This window comes from Mixophyes fleayi, chromosome 3 (assembly GCF_038048845.1).
Source record: "Mixophyes fleayi isolate aMixFle1 chromosome 3, aMixFle1.hap1, whole genome shotgun sequence".
Classification (NCBI taxonomy): domain Eukaryota; kingdom Metazoa; phylum Chordata; class Amphibia; order Anura; family Limnodynastidae; genus Mixophyes; species Mixophyes fleayi.
In genome coordinates this window covers 347,657,328-347,679,232 of record NC_134404.1, presented here as the reverse complement: position 1 = coordinate 347,679,232, position 21,905 = coordinate 347,657,328, and the positions used below count along the sequence as shown (strand labels likewise).

The 21,905-nt window shown below is 54.1% G+C and overlaps 1 protein-coding gene across 1 annotated transcript; it reads right to left on the bottom strand.

Moving 5' to 3' along the window:
• Window positions 1-361: 361 nt before the first annotated feature.
• Window positions 362-10,263, bottom strand: GTPBP2 (GTP binding protein 2). Its single transcript, XM_075204493.1, is given in 16 exon segments — window positions 362-1,175; window positions 1,178-1,244; window positions 1,327-1,373; window positions 1,376-1,472; window positions 1,474-1,491; window positions 1,581-1,690; window positions 1,693-1,751; window positions 1,899-1,957; window positions 2,544-2,679; window positions 2,841-3,060; window positions 3,902-4,076; window positions 4,888-5,085; window positions 5,526-5,634; window positions 5,713-5,897; window positions 6,030-6,056; window positions 10,022-10,263. Coding segments are annotated over 16 exon segments (1,737 nt in total). The 5' UTR covers window positions 10,157-10,263; the 3' UTR covers window positions 362-1,080.
• Between the last annotated feature and the right edge of the window lie 11,642 nt (window positions 10,264-21,905).

Genomic DNA, 21,905 nt, shown 5'->3' with positions numbered 1-21,905 from the left:
AAGTTACTCTCCGGGCAGAGGTGACCTTACCCAGCCTAGGACAGGCCTCCGTCTCTGGACAATTATTTCCCCGATCTTGTGCCGTCCGCGTGCGGCCTTCACGACACATCGTCCCCAGGTCATGAAAATTATTATTTGTTTATTTAAGTGCTGTTAGAGGACAAAGCATTAAGATCCCATTTTTGCCCCTCCCACAACTCCTGGATTTTTGCTCCAATAAAATGTTTACCCATTAGTTTTTTTTGGAGATGGACAAACCCCAGGAAAAGACCATTACAGTATTATCCATTTCTTCAGCCTCCGTGACCATGGACTACTGTCAAGTAATGACTTTGGCTGATGCAAGAATGGACAACACACACTCCATAAAACATTTTATTCTGTACAGAACGTGCAAAATTATAAACACTCGCACAATAATACAATATAACTGCACACGTGGAGCGGGAGAGCAGCCGATCCAACGCTGACCTCAGCGCATTCACTTCCCCAAATCAGGAGCTACATAATTCAAACATCCAGAATCTGGACAAGTGTGTCCTGATCCCACTAGCTGCCCCCCGCCCTCAGCACATAATGGTAGTCTTTACCTCGTTTGATTAACCCATTGTGCCGGAGAAAACGGGTCTTTGGAGAAGAGGAGTGATTTACTCAATAAAGTTATATAACATTAATCTGATTGGGGGAAAACCTGTATTACCAGCAACATGGAGCGGACACGTTGTCCTAAGGACACATGAATCCGGGTTTCAGGACCCCTCAGGAGGTGACCATTAATGTGGTATAGACAAACCTTGTTTTCCTTCCTGTAATGTATTATACAGCTGAGGAAGTCCCGGATAACCCAATAATACACACTGGGGTGTAGATAAGGGGGGGGGGGGGGGATGGGTGGCTTTTTTGGAGTATTCTTAAAAATTAAGGAAAGTAGAAAAATGTATTTAAAAACTGCTCATATAAAAGAGACCTGTCCGTCACAGAATAAAACTGGGCAAAGAGGGTTGTTTATGAGTCAGAAGTATGGGAAGATTCTAAAACCAATACTGGAACCAGACCAGCCCCATCCGCCGAGGTCATGGGTCAGAGGTCAGCGGTCGCTGTGGTGATGATCTGTAGACTACACACATGTCCAATGCCCTTGGTAACACCCTCCCTGAACAGAAGCTTGGTACCAGCTTCAGGTACTCTGGGTGCTTTATGAAGCGGAAGCGGACAACGGCCTTCTCTCCTGTCCGCAGCTCATCCTGGGTGGGAGAGACACAGATGAGGAGAAGGAAGAGAGGTAACGAGGAGGGGAGTCCCGAGGAGAAGGGCCCCACATCTCACCTTGCCATGTATGTGTTCCAGGACAGCCGTCTGTCTGACATTGCCACGTGCACGGTCACCTGTACCCCGCGCCTGCAGGTGGTGGCATGGAACAGAAGGACAATCTCTGCCTCGAACAACCAGCATACGGTGGGGAGCATCTCCGGGACTGACGAGGACCATGCCCTGAGCGGAGAAACAGGACACGTGTCACTACTACGTGCGGCGACTAAGTCTCTATAGCGTGTCCCCCCTCCCCAAACAACGGCACTTACCTTTCTGAGCAGGGAGCGGTCAAAAGCCCCCAGTGCAAGTGTCGCAGCTTGTCCAGCACGTAACACCCGGCAGGTGGAGCGGTTTCTCTGGATACTGCAGACTCTGAGGGTAGAAAACTCCCCCGATCTGTGGGACCGACCACCAGGCGCTCTCCCTCCTTGCACACCCCGCTGGAAAGGGTTAAACAAACCAGTCACCATTTCCACATAACAAAATTAAAGTCTACAGACCTTACTAAGCCCCCCCCCAGCCCAAGCAAACGGTGCAGTATTAATATATACACCCCCCAGGTATCCACCTCTATCAGCGGCTCTTACCTGTACAGCGTTCCTCCCACCACTGTGCCCACCTCAGGAACTGTATAGATCTCATCAACCTGCCGAGAGAACAACATTCTCATTGAGCCAGAGAAATATTATCCATTCTACAGCCAGCAAGAGAGGGGTCCGAGCTCAGGAACTCCCCCCACCAACCCTCATTACTCAGCCCGTACACACTGAACATCCCGAGGTCACATCCTTAAATGGGAACAAATACAAGTTATGTAACTCACCCCCCCCCACCCCCCAGGAATGACATCCGGAGTCCTATTAGGAACAGTGCAAGTCTATCAGCCACCCGTGTGCTACAGAAACTCTGTGACTGTACCCCCCTATCCCCTCCTCCAAATTACTAACCTGGCGCTCTGCCTCTGAATGTGCCTCCTAAACCCCACTACAAATCAATCACTAATGTGGAACCGCTCTCTCCACACACACACACACACTAACCTGGAACTCGGGCAGCTGCTGCATCAGCTCTTCCTGCTCCCGGCACACACACACACACACACACACACACACACACACTAACCTGGAACTCGGGCAGCTGCTGCATCAGCTCTTCCTGCTCCCGGCACACACACACACACACACACACACACACACACACACACACACCACACACACACCACACACACTAACCTGGAACTCTGGCAGCTGCTGCATCAGCTCTTCCTGCTCCCGGCTGTTGGTCAAAGGGGGTAAAATATTCAGGAAAACTTTCAAGAGGTCCAGGGAGTCTCCGGACACACTGGAGAGGGCGAAGATTGGGGTGATGCTGTGGAGAGAGGAGAGGGAGGCGTCAGTGAAGCAGATGTACGGTCTGGGGGGATTAGACGGGTAATCAGACATAGATGCTGCTATAACCTGACACTGCCTTATAGGCCAGGGGGCCCCAGAACCCATGGGAGGAGGGGGCAGGGGATCCTCGGCACTTACTTTGGTGACTGAGCGAATTGCTGGGCGGCAGTGACGGCGTCGTCCTCAGATCGCACCATGAAAGGCACTTTGTTACACCCAGGCTGTTTAAGTGTACGCTCCAGCTGCCGGAGTGTCCTCTCTACTGTGGAGGGGGAGCAGAGGTCCACTTTACTGACCACCAAAAAGAAGGGCACCTTCAGAGCCATGGCCAGTCCCAGGTGCTCCCGCATGGTGCCCGCTGCAGAGAGATGATGGGTCATTACGTTACAGTCATACCACCAATCCTACCAACAGTGGACATAAAACCCACTTTCATTAACAACGCTGAGGTCAGAAACAATATTCATGTCGGAGCCGCCCTGAGACCAAACACACGGCTGCCGAAGAGCAAGACTCAAACGGACTAGTCAGCAGGTCACAGGGGTCACACACTGGATCCATTAATGTACGAGAGGCCCCCCCACCCAATACTACGTCCATCTCCACCGGTCTCACCATCGCTCTCAGGAGCAGGTCCCGGTCTCGTGTCGGCAACTCCTTCGTCGCCCTCGTCTGCATTTGTTGTGTATTTATGTGCGATTTGTGATTCTGAGCGTCTAGCGCTGCAGTTTTGTGGCGTCTTACACACAAACGATGGTCAGGAAACGTTATAGTGCGAGTATTACACAACAAGAGTCCCTGAGCTGTAGTAGAATATCTTCCTCACCAAGTACGTCCTTGTCAGCAATTGTCTTCTTTTTTTCCAGGACTAACCAAAGTTGTTATTGGAAGAAATTATGGCTGTAACCGTGTGCCAAGTGTACCGGGCATTGTATGTATTTGTATATGTTCTCTGAAGAAGCAGCAGCACAGGGCAGGTGCTTATTTGGTCTCCCTTATCCCAAGAAAACATCCCCAATATTACTTTTTGGGTGGATTGTGATCATTAGGGAGTATTAGAGGACCGACCTTAACGTACTGCCACAATAGCCCTATGGAGGCAGATAAGGGTCTTCTGGTGATAAGGTCATGCACCAGGCAGCGTGGGGACGAGAGCCGACATGGGGTTACAGATTGGTTGGTAGCAGATACACACTCACCAATACCCGTGTTGGCGCTGACCACCAGCATGGCGTAGTCAGGACAGTAGCTGGTCAGGCCAAAGATGGTCGTCTTCAAGTACTTGTGGTGGCCGGCCAGGTCTATGAACGTGATCATCTTGGAAGCACTTTCACAGATCTGCTCCGCGGTACGAGACTCGCTATAATTCACCACCTGCCCAGACAAGAGGCACAGACTGGTCATGTACCCGGCCACCAGGGGGCATCAGGGCACCACAAGAATCACACTAATCATTATCATCTCCCCATTACTGAGTCTATTTACTCCCTCTACTCCGCCCTAAAGAGAAGCCGCCACCTGGTCCGGTAACTACTACACAAAGCCCTGGTTCTGGTTCTGGCAGTGAGTACAATACGCAGCTCCCCCATCCCTCCCCCGCCTCTTACTGGTGTACGGTGGGGAAGCAGAGCCTGTAATAAGCAAGAGACGAGGGGGTGTTCTACTCCTTCCTACATACTAACTATTGTCTGAGTTCTGAAGTGACGGAGAACGTTAGCGCCGGAGAGAGCGGTCGCCCACGGGATTCATCTCTCTGCCATGTGCTGCAATTCTGTCATCTCTGCCCCTTTATTACTGAGCAGAGCTACATTGTATGTAATAACCAAACATTAAATATAGCACCTCTCTGTGGCCCTATGTACCAGCGAGACCTCTCTTATAGGAAGGGACAGGATAGGAGTCTGGTTATACTAATAATCTAGTCTGGGTCCGTGCAGCGATATGTATATTATCCAGGGAGTCGGTGTGTTACCCAGCAGGGGTCCCTCCTGGTGTATAATGTATCTATAGCACAGATGGGGGGGGTACTCGTACAGTAAGATAGAAGACTATGGGACTAGATGAACTCAGAGATTCTGTCCTGCTGTCATATTCTATTCTAAGATCTGCCCCCCCCATTATCTCCCCCCACTTGGAGCAATACTACTACCACCACCACCCCCCCTCTCACCACCACCCCTCTCACCTCCCCCTTGCTATTGAACCCGAGGATCTCAAAACTGATGCTGGATGTCCGACCAGACTGGATCTCGTGCAGATGGCGGAAAAGATTGAGCCTGGCCCGGCCCCGCCCATTATCCAGCTCCCCCTGTGTGAGTACTCCCAGCAGAGTGGACTTCCCAGAGTCTACATTTCCGAGGACAGCGACACGCAGGTCCAGGAACTGAAACAAGAGATTATTAGTTTCATCCTCATGTACGACACCAACCGGGAGAGTACAGTTAGCCTGGGACAATGGGGAAGGGGGGAAACCCAGGCAGCCCGGGACAATCAGGGGGGGGGGGGGGGGGGAGCAGTGGGGAGGAAAGAAGCAGGGGGAATGCAGTGCGATCGGGTCCCATCATGTGATCTTACTATACGTCCATCACACGGGTATGAGGGGTGAATGAAACATTTGATTCTGCTGCTTATGAGAAATGATGACATTTGGAGCAGGCGAGAGGCCGGGAAGGTTACAGGAGTGGAGATGGGACTATATAAGAGACGTTGTGTGACTGCTCAGGAGGAGGGACAGGGCCGGAACACGGCAGCATTATTACAGTATCACTACGTCAGCACGGTACCGTATTACATAATGGGTGAATATTACGGGATTGCTGGTACCTGTTGGTTGTCCGGAACCTTACGGATTAGAACTTCAGTGATCTTCCTGGGAGCGTTACTGTCATAATCCACCTCGCGCTCCCGCAGCACCGTAATGTCTGCACCGACCCTACGGTGAGAGGTGAGGTGTGAGGCGAGAGGTACAAATACCCCAACAGACATACAACACCGGAACAGCGTTTAGTACTTCTCCGCCATGCGGTGCAGGGTGTGCAGTGACGCCCTCATCTCCTCCTCCGACAGTCCGACCAAGAGTCCATTGTCCTCTACTCCGATCTGGTACACCGCCTCACCGCGCCCCTCCTGCAGCCGCCACTTCATCTGCGTCACCAGGTGCTCAAAGCGATACTGAGAGGGGTTCACCAGTTTCAGCTAGAGGAGAGAACCCAAAATATGCTGCTCTCATCACATAGACACAGAGAGAGGTGACAGGTCAGAGGGCACAGACAGCCACACCACCGGAGAGGTCAGAGGGCACAGACAGCCACACGACCAGAGACTCACCTTGTACTCAATGTTCCCTTCCTCTGCCTGTAATAAAGCAAAAGCAGCATTAGGTCGGCCGCCCCTAAATACAGTCCTCACAGTATATACAGACACAAGTTAACCCGTGCATGATACTCATGCATTCTAGTCAAATCAAGCTACTTAAGGTGTTAAAAAGGTTCTTGTCATCTTCATCGCCACACACACACCCACACACACACGCCGCTAGGCTTTTATATATTAGATAATGCTAAGAATTTAGTAGGTCAGTGTAGTATATAACTCCACCCAGCAGGTGGCGCTGCAGCTTGAGCACTCTGTCACCCAGTAGTTTTTTCCACGCACACACACACACCGCTAGGCTTTTATATATTAGATTATATGCAGGAGGACTGTCTATACAGGTAGATATCTCACAACAGCACACATTCAGAAATGGAGCTGGTTCCTCATCTAAGGGCAGCAGACATCACTGGATTCCCCTTTATAAGTACAGGTGGGGCAGTCACTCATATTGACAAGAAAATGCTCTAAACAGAGAGCGATGGGCAGGCGGGGGTTAATCACACACCAGGCAGGCAGGGATAATAACACACACCAGGCAGGGGTTAATCACACACACAAACACGCCAGGCGAGGGTTAATCACACACACACCAGGCAGGCGGGGGTTAGTCACACACACCAGGCAGGCGGGGGTTAATCACACACACACCAGGCAGGCGGGGGTTAATCACACACACACACCAGGCAGGCGGGGGTTAATCACACACACACACCAGGCAGGCGGGGGTTAATCACACACACACACCAGGCAGGCGGGGGTTAATCACACACACACACCAGGCAGGCGGGGGTTAATCACACACACACACCAGGCAGGCGGGGGTTAATCACACACACACACCAGGCAGGCGGGGGTTAATCACACACACACACCAGGCAGGCGGGGGTTAATCACACACACACACCAGGCAGGCGGGGGTTAATCACACACACACACCAGGCAGGCGGGGGTTAATCACACACACACACCAGGCAGGCGGGGGTTAATCACACACACACACCAGGCAGGCGGGGGTTAATCACACACACACACCAGGCAGGCGGGGGTTAATCACACACACACACCAGGCAGGCGGGGGTTAATCACACACACACACCAGGCAGGCGGGGGTTAATCACACACACACACCAGGCAGGCGGGGGTTAATCACACACACACACCAGGCAGGCGGGGGTTAATCACACACACACACCAGGCAGGCGGGGGTTAATCACACACACACACCAGGCAGGCGGGGGTTAATCACACACACACCAGGCAGGCGGGGGTTAATCACACACACACCAGGCAGGCGGGGGTTAATCACACACACACACCAGGCAGGCGGGGGTTAATCACACACACACCAGGCAGGCGGGGGTTAATCACACACACACCAGGCAGGCGGGGGTTAATCACACACACACCAGTAACAGGCAGCTGTGGTAGGGACACGTCCTACTGAATACATAACCTGACTGTATACATAGAGACAGAGTCACCGAAACAACACTGTACATTTATACTATACAGGAGCACACAGCACTATGCTGGCAGGGACAGAGATAGATAGATAGATATAGAATATATATCTATCTATATCTATATCTCAGCATCATTATCAGTTATTTATATAGCGCCACTAATTCTGCTGCGCTGTACGTACACACACATATACATATATATATATATATATAGATATATATATATATATACATACACATGTGGCTTAATGGTTAGCACACTGGGGCCATGAGATTCCCAACCATGGCCCTAACTGTGTGGAGTTTGCATGTTCAATTGCCCTTAGTCTCTCTGTCTGTCTGTCTGTGTGTGTATGTTAGGGAATTTAGACTGTAAGCTCCAATGGGGCAGGGACTGATGTGAGTGAGTTCTCTGTACAGCGCTGTGGAATTAGTGGCGCTATATAATAAATGGTGATGATAGACTGTATACTGCCCTGACATAATCATGGTATAACTCAGTACACAGTCTGACCTCTATATAACACATACAATATACACCAATCAGACACATTAAACCACACACTAATATTGTGTAGGTTCCTCTAGTGCCACCAATACAGCTTTACTGTTACCATGAAGGGTGCACTTGGTCTGCAACAATCTCTGGTAGGTACTAATCACTGCACACCGGGAACAGCCCACAGGACCGATGCTCTGACCAGTCCTTATGGTGCCCCTTTTCCTGCTTCCAACACATCAACTTCAAGAACTGACTGATCACTTACTGCCTAATATATCCCATCAGGTGTCATTGTAACCAGATAATCAGTGTTATTCCCTCCACCTGTCATTGACTGATCGGTGTGACGGGGCAGTTAGGTGTACATAGTCTGAATGTGGGGGAAGACACTGGTGATGGGGGGGTACAGGGGGCAGATCTCACCTTGGGGGGCAGTCGGGGGGGTACAGGGGGCAGTCGGGGGGGTACAGGGGGCAGTCAGGGGGGTACAGGGGGTAGTACTCACCTCGGGGGGCAGGTAGGAGGGTACAGGGTGCATGTAGGGGGCACAGGGGCTAGTCAGGAGGGTACAGGGGGCAGTACTCACCTCAGGGGGCAGTCAGGGGGGTACAGGGGCCAGTCAGGAGGGTACAGGGGCCAGGTAGGGGGGGTACATGGGGCAGTCAGGAGGGTACAGGGGGCAGTACTCACCTCGGGGGCCGTCAGCGGGGTACAGGGGGCAGTACTCACCTCAGGGGCCAGGTAGGAGGGTACAGGGGGCATCTAGGGGGTACATGGGGCAGTTAGGAGGGTACAGGGGATAGTACTCACCTCGGGGGGTACAGGGGGCAGTCAGGAGGGTACAGGGGGCAGTCAGGAGGGTACAGGGGGCAGTCAGGAGGGTACAGGGGGCAGTCAGGAGGGTACATGGGGCAGTCAGGGGGGTACAGGGGGCAGTACTCACCTCAGGGGCCAGGTAGGAGGGTACAGGGGGCATCTAGGGGGTACATGGGGCAGTCAGGAGGGTACAGGGGGCAGGTAGGGGGTACAGGGGGCAGTCAGGAGGGTACAGGGGGCAGTCAGGAGGGTACAGGGGGCAGTCAGGGGGTACAGGGGGCAGTCAGGGGGTACAGGGGGCAGGTAGGAGGGTACAGGGGGCAGGTAGGAGGGTACAGGGGGCAGTCAGGGGGTACAGGGGGCATCTGGGGGGTACAGGGGGCAGTCAGGAGGGTACATGGGGCAGTCAGGAGGGTACAGGGGGCAGGTAGGGGGGGTACAGGGGGCAGGTAGGGGGGGTACAGGGGGCAGGTAGGGGGGGTACAGGGGGCAGGTAGGGGGGGTACAGGGGGTAGTACTCACCTCGGGTGGCAGGTAGGAGGGTACAGGGGGCAGTTAGGGGGGGGTACATGGGGCAGTCAGGAGGGTACAGGGGGCAGTACTCACCTCAGGGGCCAGGTAGGAGGGTACAGGGGTCAGGTAGGGGGGTACATGGGGCAGTCAGGAGGGTACAGGGGGCAGTACTCACCTCGGGGGGCAGTCAGGAGGGTACAGGGGGCAGGTAGGGGGGTACAGGGGGTAGTACTCACCTCGGGTGGCAGGTAGGGGGGGTACATGGGGCAGTCAGGAGGGTACAGGGGGCAGTACTCACCTCGGGGGGCAGGTAGGAGGGTACAGGGGGCAGTCAGGAGGGTACAGGGGGCAGGTAGGAGGGTACAGGGGGCAGTCAGGAGGGTACAGGGGGCAGGTAGGAGGGTACAGGGGGCAGTCAGGGGGTACATGGGGCAGGTAGGGGGGTACAGGGGGCAGTCAGGAGGGTACATGGGGCAGGTAGGAGGGTACAGGGGGCAGTCAGGGGGTACAGGGGGCAGGTAGGAGGGTACAGGGGGCAGTCAGGGGGTACATGGGGCAGGTAGGGGGGTACAGGGGGCAGTCAGCGGGGTACATGGGGCAGTCAGGAGGGTACAGGGGGCATCTAGGGGGGTACAGGGGGTAGTACTCACCTCGGGGGGCAGGTAGGGCGGGTTGTTGCTCCGGCCTCGGCATTTCCCGGTTTTCTTGCCCTTGACTCCCGGTTTCCCCATCACCCCTCCGGGGCCGAACAGCTCGAACACCCGCGGCTCCATCACTGCGGGCATCGGTCTCCCGGGCACCGAGCTGCGGGGAGCATCTACCGGGCCCGGACACGCCCACCCGCCGTCACCGACAGCCAATCCGCTCCGCCTTCTTGTTTGGGTCTGCCTAGCCCCGCCCAATAACCACGCCCACATGAAGTTTAGTGCAACCAGCTGCTTACCATGAAGGAAGCCGCTCTAGCCACGCCCATAGCGAGCGTCATCAGACTGGACACGCCCTTTGCTCTTGCATCATGCGCGCGGTGCATCGCGGGATATGTAGTTTCTTCTGTGAGGATAAGGGGGCTGCACCACAGTATGAGGCAGATAAGGTAACCACATGGGGGCGGGGGTCACATACGGGGTCCTGGTCTCCCCCATGAGGGGGGGGGTCACATACGGGGTCCTGGTCTCCTCCATGAGGGGGGGGGGGGTCACATACGGGGTCCTGGTCTCCTCCATGAGGGGGGGGGGGTCACATACGGGGTCCTGGTCTCCTCCATGAGGGGGGGGGGTCACATACGGGGTCCTGGTCTCCTCCATGAGGGGGGGGGTCACATACGGGGTCCTGGTCTCCTCCATGAGGGGGGGGGGGGTCACATACGGGGTCCTGGTCTCCTCCATGAGGGGGGGGGGTCACATACGGGGTCCTGGTCTCCCCCATGAGGGGGGGGGGTCACATACGGGGTCCTGGTCTCCTCCATGAGAGGGGGGGGGTGTCACATACGGGGTCCTGGTCTCCCCCATGAGGGGAGGGGGGGGGTCACATACGGGGTCCTGGTCTCCGGGGTCACATACGGGGTCCTGGTCTCCTCCATGAGGGGGGGGTCACATACGGGGTCCTGGTCTCCTCCATGAGGGGGGGGGGGTCACATACGGGGTCCTGGTCTCCTCCATGAGGGGGGGGGGTCACATACGGGGTCCTGGTCTCCTCCATGAGGGGGGGGGGGTCACATACGGGGTCCTGGTCTCCTCCATGAGAGGGGGGGGGGGTGTCACATACGGGGTCCTGGTCTCCCCCATGAGGGGGGGGGGGTCACATACGGGGTCCTGGTCTCCTCCATGAGGGGGGTCACATACGGGGTCCTGGTCTCCCCCATGAGGGGGGGGGTCACATACGGGGTCCTGGTCTCCTCCATGAGAGGGGGGGGGTGTCACATACGGGGTCCTGGTCTCCCCCATGAGGGGAGGGGGGGGGTCACATACGGGGTCCTGGTCTCCGGGGTCACATACGGGGTCCTGGTCTCCTCCATGAGGGGGGGGTCACATACGGGGTCCTGGTCTCCTCCATGAGGGGGGGGGGGTCACATACGGGGTCCTGGTCTCCTCCATGAGGGGGGGGGTCACATACGGGGTCCTGGTCTCCTCCATGAGGGGGGGGGGGTCACATACGGGGTCCTGGTCTCCTCCATGAGAGGGGGGGGGGGGTGTCACATACGGGGTCCTGGTCTCCCCCATGAGGGGGGGGGGTCACATACGGGGTCCTGGTCTCCTCCATGAGGGGGGTCACATACGGGGTCCTGGTCTCCTCCATGAGGGGGGGTCACATACGGGGTCCTGGTCTCCTCCATGAGGGGGGGGGGGGTCACATACGGGGTCCTGGTCTCCTCCATGAGGGGGGGGGTCACATACGGGGTCCTGGTCTCCCCCATGAGGGGGGGGGGTCACATACGGGGTCCTGGTCTCCCCATGAGGGGAGGGGGGGGTCACATACGGGGTCCTGGTCTCCCCCATGAGGGGGGGGGGGGTCACATACGGGGTCCTGGTCTCCTCCATGAGAGGGGGGGGTGTCACATACGGGGTCCTGGTCTCCCCCATGAGGGGAGGGGGGGGGTCACATACGGGGTCCTGGTCTCCTCCATGAGGGGGGTCACATACGGGGTCCTGGTCTCCTCCATGAGGGGGGGTCACATACGGGGTCCTGGTCTCCTCCATGAGGGGGGGGTCACATACGGGGTCCTGGTCTCCTCCATGAGGGGGGGGTCACATACCGGGGTCCTGGTCTCCCCCATAAGTGGGGGGTCACATACGGGGTCCTGGTCTCCTCCATGAGGGGGGGTCACATACCGGGGTCCTGGTCTCCCCCATAAGTGGGGGGGTCACATACGGGGTCCTGGTCTCCTCCATGAGGGGGGCCGTCACATATGGGGTCCTGGTCTCCTCCATGAGAGGGGGCATCACATACAGGTTCCTGGTCTCCCCCATGAGGGGGGTCATCACATACAGGTTCCTGGTCTCCCCCATGAGGGGGGTCACATACGGGGTCCTGGTCTCCTCCATGAGGGGGGTGGGTCACATACGGGGTCCTGGTCTCCTCCATGAGAGGGGGGGGTCACATATGGGGTCCTGGTCTCCCCCATGAGGGGGGGGGGTCACATACGGGGTCCTGGTCTCCCCATGAGGGGAGGGGGGGGTCACATACGGGGTCCTGGTCTCCACCATGAGGGGGGGGGGGTCACATACGGGGTCCTGGTCTCCTCCATGAGAGGGGGGGGGTGTCACATACGGGGTCCTGGTCTCCCCCATGAGGGGAGGGGGGGGGTCACATACGGGGTCCTGGTCTCCTCCATGAGGGGGGTCACATACGGGGCCTGGTCTCCTCCATGAGGGGGGGGTCACATACGGGGTCCTGGTCTCCATGAGGGGGGGGTCACATACCGGGGTCCTGGTCTCCCCCATAAGTGGGGGGGTCACATACGGGGTCCTGGTCTCCTCCATGAGGGGGGGGTCACATACGGGGTCCTGGTCTCCTCCATGAGGGGGGGGTCACATACCGGGGTCCTGGTCTCCCCCATAAGTGGGGGGTCACATACGGGGTCCTGGTCTCCTCCATGAGGGGGGGTCACATACCGGGGTCCTGGTCTCCCCCATAAGTGGGGGGGTCACATACGGGGTCCTGGTCTCCTCCATGAGGGGGGCCGTCACATATGGGGTCCTGGTCTCCTCCATGAGAGGGGGCATCACATACAGGTTCCTGGTCTCCCCCATGAGGGGGGTCATCACATACAGGTTCCTGGTCTCCCCCATGAGGGGGGTCACATACGGGGTCCTGGTCTCCTCCATGAGGGGGGTGGGTCACATACGGGGTCCTGGTCTCCTCCATGAGAGGGGGGGGTCACATATGGGGTCCTGGTCTCCCCCATGAGGGGGGGGGGTCACATACGGGGTCCTGGTCTCCCCATGAGGGGAGGGGGGGGTCACATACGGGGTCCTGGTCTCCACCATGAGGGGGGGGGGGTCACATACGGGGTCCTGGTCTCCTCCATGAGAGGGGGGGGGTGTCACATACGGGGTCCTGGTCTCCCCCATGAGGGGAGGGGGGGGGTCACATACGGGGTCCTGGTCTCCTCCATGAGGGGGGTCACATACGGGGCCTGGTCTCCTCCATGAGGGGGGGGTCACATACGGGGTCCTGGTCTCCATGAGGGGGGGGTCACATACCGGGGTCCTGGTCTCCCCCATAAGTGGGGGGGTCACATACGGGGTCCTGGTCTCCTCCATGAGGGGGGGTCACATACCGGGGTCCTGGTCTCCCCCATAAGTGGGGGGGGTCACATACGGGGTCCTGATCTCCTCCATGAGGGGGGCCGTCACATATGGGGTCCTGGTCTCCTCCATGAGAGGGGGCATCACATACAGGTTCCTGGTCTCCCCCATGAGGGGGGTCACATACGGGGTCCTGGTCTCCCCCATGAGGGGGGTCACATACGGGGTCCTGGTCTCCTCCATGAGGTCGGTCACATACAGGGTCCTGGTCTCCTCCATGAGGTCGGTCACATACAGGGTCCTGGTCTCCTCCATGAAAGGGGGCATCACATACAGGGTCGTGGTCTCCCCCATGAGGGGGGGGTCACATACGGGATCCTGGTCTCCTCCATGAGAGAGGGGGTCACATACGGGGTCCTGGTCTCCTCCATGAGAGGGGGCGTCACATACGGGGTCCTGGTCTCTCCCATGAGAAGGGGGTCACATACGGGGTCCTGGTCTCCTCCATGAGGGAGGTCACATACGGGATTCTGGTCTCCTCCATGAGAGGGGGCGTCACATAGGGGGTCCTGGTCTCCCCCATGAGAAGGGGGTCACATACGGGGTCCTGGTCTCCTCCATGAAAGGGGGCATCACATACAGGGTCGTGGTCTCCCCCATGAGGGGGGTCACATACGGGGTCCTGGTCTCCTCCATGAGAGGGGGGGTCACATACGGGGTCCTGGTCTCCATGAGAGGGGGTGTCGCATACCAAGGTCCTGGTCTCCTCCATGAGAGGGGGGTTACATACGGGGTCCTGGTCTCCTCCATGAGAGGGGGCGTCACATAGGGGGTCCTGGTCTCCCCCATGAGAAGGGGGTCACATACGGGGTCCTGGTCTCCTCCATGAAAGGGGGCATCACATACAGGGTCGTGGTCTCCCCCATGAGGGGGGTCACATACGGGGTCCTGGTCTCCTCCATGAGAGGGGGGGTCACATACGGGGTCCTGGTCTCCATGAGAGGGGGTGTCGCATACCGAGGTCCTGGTCTCCTCCATGAGAGGGGGGTTACATACGGGGTCCTGGTCTCCTCCATGAGAGGGGGTCCCATACTAGGGTCCTGGTCTTGGTCATGAGGGGGGCCATGTGCGTGTGTAACGTGACCACGTCCCTACTCGCTTACACACTGCATCGGATAATAAAGTATAACAGTTGGGAGTTATGTCACCACAGTTGTAAGTTGGATCCCTGTTTTGAATTTTGTTGAATGTTTGATACTGAGCCACATAACATGATTACATATAATTCAAGCTCTGGAGCTGGGGGAACCGCTTGTACCTGACCCCATACCTGGCTGAGAGGTGGGGGGCAGAGGGGCTGTTATAAAGGGTACTAGGAGTAATATTGGTCGGTATAAATAGTAAATTCTATAATTGTGACTGATCATTGAAATTTATCATATAACCGGTATGGAGTCGGGAGGGATTGTTTTTCCTTCTATAAGGATAACTCATCAGCTGTCTCACTGTAAGCTGCTGTGGGAGGATAATATGAGAGTAAACACTGTCATAAACAGAATACCACTGATTGTGAATCTGATGTAACAAGGAGCAAACAGGACTCATAAAACATTATAAGTGTCTGAGTCACAGCAGCCACCTGCAAGAGGACATTTAAAGGGAAAGTCACTATTTTAAAATATGTTGTTTATCAACTAACAATATTTGAGGAAGTTAAAGTTCTATATCTGTAAATCATTAGTTGAGTGAATAGTGGAAGAGATATCACTGGGTGAGAGTGGCATCTGTACAGGACTCTTGTAGAGACATTGGGGTTGATGACGAGTGATTAGTACGTCAGTTTATGGAGCCCATCTTGTGTCACATCGCTCTGCGCAGGCCCAGAAAGTGAGCGCACACTTATGAAGACTCACGATTCTGCCACTTATGTCCATCTGGCCAGGAGAGGCGGGATGGGGCATTTCAGCGCTGGCTGAGCGCAGGTACGGTGTGTTTATACAAAACCGACTCGTGCACTGGCAGTAATGCATATATGCCTGTTAGGTAGGAGGTGCACTGTTAGCACCATCTATTATAACAATCCATCCATCAGTGACTATAAAAGATGAATTGGTAATTGTCAGTGACAATATGATGTAATGAGGCAGAAATACTCGAAACATTGTAACTGTGTGAGTCACAGGAATCTCCAGTCCCAGAGATACAGAGAACACATTACATGGAAGATACACAGGACGGGTTATGTAAATAAGCCGACAGACTGGTGGAATGAGTGGAACATGAAACTGATACACCGATCAGCCACAACAATAAAACCACTGACAAGTGAAGTGAATGACCCTGATTATCTGGTTACAATGACACCTGACAAGAGGTGGGATATATTAGGCAGCAAGTGAACAGTCAGTTCTTGAAGTTAATGTGTTGGAAGAAAGAAAGAAAAATAGGCAAATGTAAGGATCTGAGTGAATTTGACAGGCCAATGATGGTTGGACGACTGGGTCAGAGCATTTCCATATCAGCAGGTCTTGTGGGGTGTACCTGGTACATATTGGTCAATACTTACCAAAGGTGGTCCAAGGAAGGACAGCCAGTGAACCAGCGACAGGGTTATTGATGGCCAAGGATCATTGACGTGTGTGAGGAGTGAAGGCGCCCGTCTGGTACAATCTCACAGAAGAGCTACTGTAGCACAAATTGCTGAAAAAGTTAATGCTGGTTATGATAGAAAGGTGTCAGAACACACAGAGCATCACAGCTTGCTGTGTATGGGGCCCTACAGCCGCAGACTAGTCACAGAGCCCATGCTGGCCCCTGGCCACCGCTGAAAGCGCCTACAATGGGCACATGAGCGCCAGAACTGGACTATGGAGCAATGGATGAAGGTGGCCTGGTCTGATGAATCACATTTTGTTTTACATCATGTGGATGACCGTGTACGAGTGCGTTTACCTGGTGAATTAATGACCAGGATGCACTATGGGAAGAAGGCAGCTGGCGGAGGCAGTGTGATGCTCTGGGCAATGTTCTGCTGGGAAACCTTGGGTCCTGGCATTCATGTGGATGTTACTATGACACGTACCCCCTACCTAGCATTGCTGCAGACCAAGTACACCCCTCATGGCAGCGATATTCCCTGATGGCAGTGGCCTCTTTCAGCAGGATAATGCTCCTGTCACACTGCAGGAATTGTTCAGGAATAGTTTGAGGAACATGACAAAGAGTTCAAGGTGTTGACTTGGCCTCCAAATTCCCCAGATCTCAATCCGATCGACCATCTGTGGGATGTGCTGGAAAAACAAGTCCGAGCCAGGGAGGCCCCACCTCACTACTGCTGCTAACGTCTTGGTGCCAGATACCACAGGACACCTTCAGAGGTCTTGTGCAGTCCATGCCTCCATGGGTCAGAGCTGCTTTGGCGGCATGAGGAGAACCTACACAATATTAGGCCGGTGGTTTTAATGTTGTGGCTGATCAGTGTTTATACAAATCAGATTAGGGGACTGAAAATTGTGAGCCTGATTCTGAGTGAGACATATGCATTGAGTATGCGCTGCTTGTGGGCAGGCTTGGTACTTATGCCTGAAGAGGTGTGACGGGGAAGGAAAGGGGTGTTGTATCGCATGCAATGTACCGTAATGCTGTGTTCGAGCAGCGTATGGCTTTAGACTGGGACATAGTCACAGATATGGCTGAGAAGTTCTATTCGGGAGGTCAGGGGCCGGTGTAAGTAGTGGATGATGATGATAAACACCAATAGTAGTGAACTGCTTCTAGTTCAAGGTTTGCGAATGATCCACAGATGCTTATGGACACATTAGTAGTCGCTCAGCCATAGATTATAATTTGCCAAGTGTTTTGCAGATTATAAAATCATATTTATACACATGTTCATATACACGCAACCTCGATGCTCTTGACCATGCCTCTCTGTCCTCCTCTCTCGATACCCTCCTTTCTCCCCTTTCCTCCCAGGCCTGCCCCAACCAGGCGGTCTCCCTCTACAATCACACCCTCACCTCCGCTCTGGACGCGGTCGCCCCTGCCCACTCCGTCCACCCCCGCTGCTCCAAACCCCAACCCTGGCACTCCAAATTTACCCGCTTCCTCCAAAAATGCTCCCGTTCCGCCGAACGTCACTGGAGAAAATCCCGCTCCCTTGCTGACTTCCTCCACTTTAAATTCATCCTTTCATCCTACAGCTCTGCCCTCTCACTCGCTAAACAATCTTTCTTTAAATCCCTCATCTCTTCCCAGTCCTCTAACCCCCGCCGCCTCTTTGCCACCTTCAGCACTCTCCTGGCCCCCTCCCCTCCCCCCCACCCCCTCCTCCCTGACTGCCTCTGATTTCGCCTCCTCTAAAATCGAGGCCATCCGACTTGAAATCTCCTCCTCCACTCTCTCTTCCACCCCTCCCACTCTTCTGTCCTCCCCCCCCAACCACCTTCCCCTCCACTCCTTCCGTCCCACCACCGGCGAGGAAGTCCACTCTCTCATTTTATCCTCCCCCCCCACTACCTGCCCCCTGGATCCCATCCCCTCCCACCTTCTTCGCTCCCTTTCCCCCACCACCTGCTCCCACCTCGCTCACCTCTTTAATCTCTCCCTCTCCACTGGCATCTTCCCCTCCTCCTTCAAACATGCTCTCGTATCCCCCATTCTTAAGAAACCTAATCTCGACCCCACTTCTCTCTCGAACTATCGCCCCATATCTCTTCTCCCTTTTGCCTCCAAAATTCTTGAGAGGCTCGTCTGCAGCCGTCTCACCTCCTACCTTTCTGAATACTCCCTCCTTGATCCTCTCCAGTCTGGTTTCCGCCCCCTCCACTCCACTGAAACTGCCCTGGCTAAAGTCACCAATGACCTCCTCTCTGCAAAAGCCAGGGGCCACTTCTCCCTTCTCATCCTCCTTGACCTCTCTGCAGCCTTTGACACCGTTGACCACCCCCTCCTCCTTCACACCCTCCAGTCTTTCGGCCTCTCCGGCCCAGTCCTGTCCTGGTTCACCTCTTACCTTACTCACCGTTCCTTCTCTGTCACCACCTCTGGGTCTCTCTCCCCCCCATCCACCCTTCCAGTTGGGGTCCCTCAGGGCTCTGTTCTGGGACCCTTACTCTTCTCTCTATACACCTCCTCCCTGGGTGAACTCATCAGCTCCTTCGGCTTCAGCTACCACCTTTACGCTGATGACACTCAACTATACCTCTCCTCTCCTGATCTCTCTCCCTCCCTCCTCTCTAGGGTGTCCGCCTGCCTCTCTGCCATCTCCTCCTGGATGTCCTCTCGATTCCTCAAACTTAACCTTGCCAAAACTGAGCTCATAGTTTTTCCTCCCTCTCATACCCCATCCCCTTCTGACCTCTCCATCACTGTCAACAATACCTCTATCTCACCTGTCCCCCAACTTCGCTGCCTTGGTGTCATCCTCGACTCCTCTCTCTCCTTTGGCCCCCACATCCTCTCTCTTGCTAAATCCTGCCGCTTCCAGCTGCGCAACATCGCTCGCATCCGGCCCTTCCTCTCCCAAGATGCCACCAAATGCCTTATCCACTCTCTGATCATCTCCCGCCTGGACTACTGCAACCTCCTCCTCACTGGCCTCCCCCACTCTCATCTCGATCCCCTTCGATCCGTCCTTAACGCTGCAGCTAGGCTTATTTTCCTCTCTCGCCGCTCCTCTTTTGTCTCCCCCCTCTACCTAGCCCTTCACTGGCTCCCATTCCCCTTCAGAATCCTCTTTAAGCTCCTCACACTCACCTACAAGGCCCTCGCCAACTCCACTGCGCCCTACATTTCCACCCTCCTCTCTATTCATGCTCCATCCCGCCCTCTCCGTTCTGCCTCTGAGCGTCGCCTCTCTTCCCCCCTTATAACCTCCTCCCACGCGTGTATCCAAGACTTCGCCCGCGCTGCCCCCCTCCACTGGAACAAGCTCCCTCCCTCCATCAGAACTTCCCCTAATCTGTCCGGCTTCAAACGGGCCCTAAAAACCCACCTTTTTCTTAAAGCCTTTCTGTCTCCCACTTAACTTCCTACCTTATCTTCTATCTCTGTCCCCCTACTCTCCCTCTCTCCCCTGCGTCTCTCTGTCTGTCCACCCCTCCCCTTAGATTGTACGCTCCTCTGAGCAGGGCCATCTCTCCTCCTGTTTCCACCACTTCTAACTCTGCTCTCCAGCTACTTAGCCCTCCTCCTCAAAGGTCCTCCACCCCACGTCCACTTTCGCTCCCTCCTCCCCCCTGGGGGTCTCCCTGTCTTCCGCGCCCCCCTTCTTGGGCCCCGTCGTTTTCGGATCCTCCCTCCCCTTTCCCCGCCCTCTCTAGCTGTGCATTGAGCGTACTGAGTTGCTGTGTTTACTGTACTGTGCTGTCTCCCATTGTATTGTGATTTTGTTTGTCTCTGTACGGCGCTGCGGATGCCTTGTAGCGCCTTATAAATAAATATTAATAATAATAATAATAATGTTCCTGCTGTATTAGTTGGTTATTCAGGTTTAAATGATGCATCATAGAAATTGTTTTCGGAATATAGTAAATAAAGGGTTTGTGTACATAGACATGTGTCTGAGGGGTCTGATGTCACTCACACCTGGACGGCGTACATACACATACGTGTGCGTGTGACTTAAGCTTGCGCTCCAGTCTCAGGCCGTGGATAGACAAGCAGGATAAGGGAGTTGGAATAAAACTAAATTAAGGAATTTAGATTTCAAAATTTTGTCAAAAATCATGGCAAACAGACTTCAAAGCATTATACCCTCGTTACTGACGGAACATCAATTAGGCTTTGTTCATGGCAGGCACTCGGTTAAGGGAATTCGCTCAGCTATTGCTGCCATAGCGGCTTCCAAAGGTATGAGTACTACCAATAATGTGCTGGTCAGCCCAGACGCCCATAAAGCCTTCGACACTGTATCTTGGCCCTTTATGTACACGATTTTGCAGAGGCGTTTGGAAGGGACTTTATTGATTTGATCAAATACTTCTATAATAAACCAATAACTTCCCTTATAATTAACACTTCAAGGGGCTCCCATAGAAATGCACAGAAGGACCAGACAGGGTTGCCCTTTATCCCCATTATTGTTTAATTTATCATTAGATCCAATGTTAAGGGTTCTTCAAAATTGGCCAGTCATGCAAGGGATCCAAATTGGTGATGAGAGTATCCGTATTACGGCATTTGCAGATGATCTTTTATTATACGTGTCCAACCCTGAGGCCGCTCTGATTCCCCTGATGATGAAGATTGAGGAGTTTGGATCTGTCTCTGGATTCAGGGTCAATTTCAATAAATGAACTGTTTTCTCTCTGGCCATGGATAGACATAAACCCAACTGGGCATCTAACACTCCCTTGAAGTGGGAGATGAATTATATGTCCTACTTGGGGGTCTTCCTTCCTCGTAATCTACTCTTTATACACTCAACATAAGACGTATAATCTAATCTATAAAGATAGAGGTAAAAGGGTGGGAGAATCTCAATGTTTCATATCTGGGTAGAGCGAATCTCTTGAAGATGGTGTCCTTCCCCAAATTGCTATATCCTCTACAAACATTACCCTTACTTCTCACAAAATCAGATGAACATTTATTGAATTGCCTATTCCGCACGTTCATTTGGAGGAAAAAACGTCCCCGTATCCCGTTTATCAAACTACAACAGTCATCTTCCAATGGAGGCATCAACTTTCCCAATATAGTTCTGTATAGTTACGCTGCACATTTACGGTACTTGAGAGATTGGATATCACAGACTAGTATATATACCAATTTGGCATTGGAAAAACAATTTATACCTTCTATGCATATAAAGTCCTTTCTTCACATTCATGACCAGGAAATATCGATAGAATTATTAGATAACCCACTGGTGATGTCTGTGAGAAAGATTTGGCACATTCTTCGACATAAATTTCATTTAAATCCTTACAAATCTGTACACCTTTCTTTTGTTGGTAATCCTGATTTTCAGGATGGCATGGCGGCTCGTCCCTTTAAGACATGGGAACAACAGGGTCTATACTCTGCGGGTCAATTGATGAATAAATCAACCAAGAAACCATTGCGTTATGCCCAAGCTAGTGAAAAATTTCCATTTCTAGGCCCTTGCGGGATGACATTTCTCCAAGCCCAACATTATGTCAAGAGCCTAATTGTTTTTTTCTCAGACATAGATTGGGATAACCCATTAGACAATATACTACTCTCTAAATCCCCCAAACAAAAAGCTATTTCAATTCATTATAGACTCCTGAGAAACAACATAGACTATTCTACTATACGC